At 43.6% G+C, this 5,333-nt stretch overlaps 1 protein-coding gene across 1 annotated transcript; it reads right to left on the bottom strand.

Moving 5' to 3' along the window:
* Nucleotides 1-204: 204 nt before the first annotated feature.
* Nucleotides 205-2,935, bottom strand: LOC309796247 (melanoma antigen preferentially expressed in tumors-like; the record flags this gene model as incomplete). The annotated part of the gene is made up of 3 exons (XM_082609292.1): nucleotides 205-754; nucleotides 1,589-2,191; nucleotides 2,646-2,935. 3 exons carry the CDS (start codon nucleotides 2,933-2,935, stop codon nucleotides 205-207), a joined length of 1,443 nt encoding a protein of 480 aa, XP_082465418.1.
* Between the last annotated feature and the right edge of the window lie 2,398 nt (nucleotides 2,936-5,333).

Below are 5,333 nucleotides of genomic sequence, written 5' to 3'. Positions count from 1 at the left end.
CCAGAAGATGTAGAGGGCAGTCAAGAGACCCAGCGGACCTTTCAAATTCCTCTATTTCCTTTTTAAAGTTCCTCTTTTATAGAGATCAGGTTACCTATCCAGTGTTCCGAACCCCAGTTTCGTAGAATAGTAGAACTTTACATATGTGTCTCTACAAACTTGGGTTTCAGGCAAAAAAAAAAAAAAAAAAAAAAGTGAACGCTTTCATGGCCACACATCAGTGTTGAAACTCCTCCTTGTACTGTGGAAATCACAAGTGACCCATTTCATGTCGTCCCGCTGTGCCCCGTGCAGCATCGCCTCCAACTGAGCCTGAACTTCAGCAAGTTTCTGTCGGTCCAAACTGTCATGAAAATTCCCTTCCTCGTAGCAATGGAGAGGGACAGGATAAATCACATACTTCAGCTTCAAGGATGTCAAGTGCTGCAGAAGGCTCTTGAGCACAAGCATCGTAATGGGATTGAAGGCAAAGCTAAGGAAATTGAGGTGGGTACAGTGGCTCAGGGCTGGGAGGACGGCAGAGAGAGTAGAATCAGTTATCATACAATTGTCTATCTCCAGATGTTGCAAGGTGCTTGAGACCTTCTCCAACAGAGTCTGGAGGGGCTCATAAACTTCGGAGAAGAAATGGTTGTTACTGAGACTCAATACCCTTAGGTGGGTGGCCTGAGAGCTCTCGGACAGGACAGTGACATCTCTGTTAGAAAGGCTACAGTAAGGTAGATACAGTGTATCCAACTGACGTGGCACAACTCTATAGAGAGAAAAACATAAGGTTATTTCAGAAGAATGAGGGCAATGAGCCCCAAATTATAGGTACCTAAGGCTCTAGAATAAAGTACTGTGTTCACGGTTTGCAACAGGTGGTTAACATTGTGGACTTTGGGATCAGGCTTTATACATTTGTGACCCTGAGAAAGTTACTTTACAACTCTGAGGTACAGGGATTTAATCTTGAAAACGTGCACAGTAGTAATTATTATAAAGAACTGCGGGAAAGATTAAGTGAAGAAATTGCATGCACTTAGTATATACGACATAATCAGTGTTGCATCTGATTCACTTATTTGGCGAGGATGGGTCTGGGAAAGCAGCCAACTGAGGGTTTCCTTTGACTAGTTCCCACATGACAAGCTCTCCATTCAGGGTCTAAGGCTTGGGGGAAATACAGGAGCAAAATTATCTGGCAGTGTTAACTATTGGGGCCCATCCATGGGCATGTGCATTAGTCCTATAGCTTAATGTTTCTCCATCTGAATGCCTCCTCTTCCGCTCTAGAGAGCTGTAAAGTCCAATAGGAGAAGGACTGAGTCTTTTTCACCAATACATTTACAGACTTCTTTTAGGGTCTGCCCACGGCCACTGAATGAATGAATGAATGTATGAGCACAGCTTCCTTTTCTAACCTCATCTGCTGCTCACCATAAGGTACCCCTCTCTCCCCCGGCTGGATTCAAAATCCCAGCAGTGCCTATGCTGAGGCAAAAAGAGAAATGGGTTACAAGGAGCTTAGGAAGATCCAAGCATGGTCTCTTCTGTCTTAACAATGAGGTGTTCGGGGAACCCAGGTTCCTACCCACCCCTTCACCTGAGCAGTTTGTACAGCTGATTTGTGAGGCAGAAGAAAGATAAGCTGAGCTCTTGGAGATTGTCCAGCCGCCCATGGCAGAGGAGAAAAGATCTGAAGTTCCTTCTCTCAAAATATTTAAAGGGCATGTTGTACAGAGTAAGGCTGTAAAGGTGGATCACCCGAGCCAAAAGGGTGACGACTTCACTCAGATTAGCCTGATCCATTTCCAGGTGATCAATGCAACCCAGATCCACAAACTGCAGGATACTTCTGTGGCCAGACATTCTATCGATTTGCAAATCTCTGCAGCAGACGTGCAAGGACCCAAAGTTCTGCTGAATTTTACTACAAAGGAAAGAGAGGAATTGCTCTGCTCTCAAGGTACTGTTGAGGGAAATATCCACTAGTAATTCCATGGGTTCCTGAGCTGACTGAGGCTCAGACCTGCAATTACCAATCCCGAGGCACATGACACTATGGTGAGCTTCTTCTATCTTAAGGATAGAGTGCTGAGAGTAAAGGCATGACTTAAAACAGAAAGGGAATGCGGTCCGAATCTCAGAGCATATTGTCTTACAGTCCGGGTCACGCCTTAAATCTAGGATCCTCAGTTTGGGCCCCCTGGAAGGAAAGGAGGTGACAGAACACATGAGAGATAGCTGATTTTAATATAACCCAGCAAGATCAATGATGAGAAGCAGGGACAGTGCACTTTAACCCTGGTTTGCCCTTCATTGCCATTCACCAAGAAGTTCTTTCCACACAAATGCAGTGTCTTTCATCCTTTCCCCACCCCCTCATTCACCTCCAGGCTTTCCCTGTCTCAATGCCCATATTCCAGTTGTGTGTAATCACACTCAAATCCATTCATAGTATCCTCAAGCACCTCTATTCTATAATGAACACTATAAAGCAATAGAGTCCCGAAGGTGACCCCAAGTGCTGACCGACAACTCTGCAAAGACTGTAGTGTTCACCATTGTCTACTGTTGGGAGACGGTTAGGTATTCCCTTGCCCCAGGCTACAGCATACCCTCCTGCTGACTCCCTGTGTCTCTACTGCTCATTGTCTTACCAAGAGGAAGAGTTCTGGGCAGGGAGCATCTGTAGACCATCAATCATGGCTTCCAAGATATCACAGTATGACTCTCGTGTGTTCAGTGACCCAATATGGAGACAGCGAAAAGGCCAAACCCTCACCATTGCCGTTAGCATCGTCTTATGCCCACCCAAGAAGGCAACGTTGAACAATGGAACAAAGAGGTCTCTTGGGATTTCGTCCACGGCATGGATAGTTGCAGGCTCATTATTCAGCAGACTCTTTGCAGCAAGCTCAAGGAGGGTGACTGTGGTCTTTTGGTCCATCTTCAAAAACCTGCTTCAGAGTGGAGAATATTTAGAAATCCTGAGAAGATATGTATAGTCACTTGTTTGCTTCCAGGGTTAGCTATGGAAAAAATACTTACTGAATAAGTATGTGGTGAATCATAGGGCCAATTCAAGTGACCTCTACTATGGGAATAGAATGAAAATGGACTTGTGTGTATATTTAATTATATATGTGTACAAACACACGCACACACACACACAAACACTTACATGAGATAAAATGCCATTAGAAATCAGAGGTAAGTTAGCAGAAGACAATGCTGACCACCAAGCTGCCCTCCTCAAATTATTTCCTCCTGAGCAGCTTCACGATGGCAGAAGAGTAAGACGTGGAGATCACCTCGCTGTCCACAAATACATCAGAAATTCATCTACACGTGGAACAACTCCTACAGAACACCTACTGAACGCTGGCAGAAGTCCTCAGACCTCCCAAAAGGCAAGAAACTCCCCACGGACCTGGGTACGGTAAAAGAAAAAAGGAAAAACAAAGACAACAGAATAGGGACGGGACCTGCACCAGTGGGAGGGAGCTGTGAAGGAGGAAAGGTTTCCACACACTAGGAAGCCCCTTCGTGGGAGGAGACTGTGGGTGGCGGAGGGAGAAGCTTCGGAGCTATGGAGGAGAGCGCAGCAACAGGGGTGCGGAGGGCAAAGCAGAGAGATTCCCACAAAGTGGATCGGTGCTGACCAGCACTCACCAGCTTGAGAGGCTTGTCTGCTCACCCGCCGGGGTGGGCGGTGGCTGGGAGCTGAGGCTCGGGCTTCGGAGGTCGGATCCCAGGAAGAGGACTGGGGTTGACTGCATGAACACAGCCTGAAGGGGGCTACTGTGCCACGGCTAGCTGAGAGGGACTCCGGTAAAAAGTCTGGAGCTGCCGAAGAGACAAGAGACTTTTTCTTGCCTCTTTGTTTCCTGGTGTGCCAGGAGAGGGGATTAAGAGCGTTGCTTAAAGGAGCTCCAGAGAAGGACGCGAGAAAATAGTTAATCAAGTCCAGGAAGCACAGACAGTGCCATACAGAATAAATCCAAGGAGAAACACGCCAAGACACATATTATTCAAACTATCAAAAATTAAATACAAAGAACAAATAATAAAAGCAGCAAGGGAAAACAAATAGCATACAAGGGAATCCCCATAAGGTTAACAGCTGATCATTCAACAGAAACTCTGCAAGCCAGAAGGGAGTGGCAGGATATATTTAAAGGGATGAAAGAAAAAACCTACAACCAAGATTATTCTACGCAGCAAGGATCTCATTCAGACTTGATGGAGAAATTAAAAGCTTTACAGACAAGCAAAAGCTAAGAGAATTCAGCACCACCAAACCAGCTTTACAACAAATGCTAAAGGAACTTCTCTAGTCAGGAAACACAAGAGAACGTAAACACTTACAATAATAAACCCAAAACAATTAAGAAAATGGGAATAGGGCCATACATATCGATAATTATCTTAAATGTAAATGGATTAAATGCTCCAACCAAAAACATAGACTGGCTGAATGGATACAAAAACAAACCCCATATATATGCTGTCTAAAACAGACCCATTTCAGACCTAGAGACAAGTACAGACTGAAAGTGAGGGGATGGGAAAAGATATCCCATGAAAATGGAAATCAAAATAAAGCTGGAGAAGCAATACTCATATCAGACAAAATAGACTTTAAAACAAAGACTATTGAAAGAGACAAAGAAGGAGACTAGATAATGATCAAGGGATCTATCCAAGAAGAAGATATAACAATTCTAAATATTTATGCACCCAACAAAGAAGCACCTCAATACATAAGCAAACACTAACAGCCATAAAAGGTGAAATCGACAGTAACACACTCATAGTAGGGGACTTTAACACCCCACTTTCATCAATGGACAGATCATCCAAAATGAAAATAAATAAGGAAACACAGGCTTTAAATGATACATTAAAGAAGATGGACTTAATCAATATTTATAGGACATTCCATCCAAAAACAACAGAATACACATTCTTCTCAACTGCTCATGGAACATTCTCCAGGAGAGATCATATCTAGGGTCATAAATCAAGCCTTGGTAAATTTAAGAAAATAGAAATTATATGAAGTATCTTTTCTGACCAGACGCTATGAGACTAGATATCAATTACAGGAAAAAAATCTGTAAGAAATACAAACACATGGAGGCTAAAAAGCACACTAACCAAGAGGCCACTGAAGATATCAAAGTGGAAAGCAAACATACATAGAAACAAATGACAATGAAAACACAATGACCAATAACCTATGGGATGCAGCAAAAGAAGTTCTAAGAGGGAAGTTTATAGCTGTACTAGCCTACCTTAAGAAACAAAAAACATCTCTAATAAACAACCTAACCTTACACCTA

The sequence above is a fragment of the Mesoplodon mirus genome (assembly GCF_964341445.2).
Source record: "Mesoplodon mirus genome assembly, chromosome: X".
NCBI classification, from domain to species: domain Eukaryota; kingdom Metazoa; phylum Chordata; class Mammalia; order Artiodactyla; family Ziphiidae; genus Mesoplodon; species Mesoplodon mirus.
This window is presented reverse-complemented; position numbering and strand designations above follow the sequence as displayed.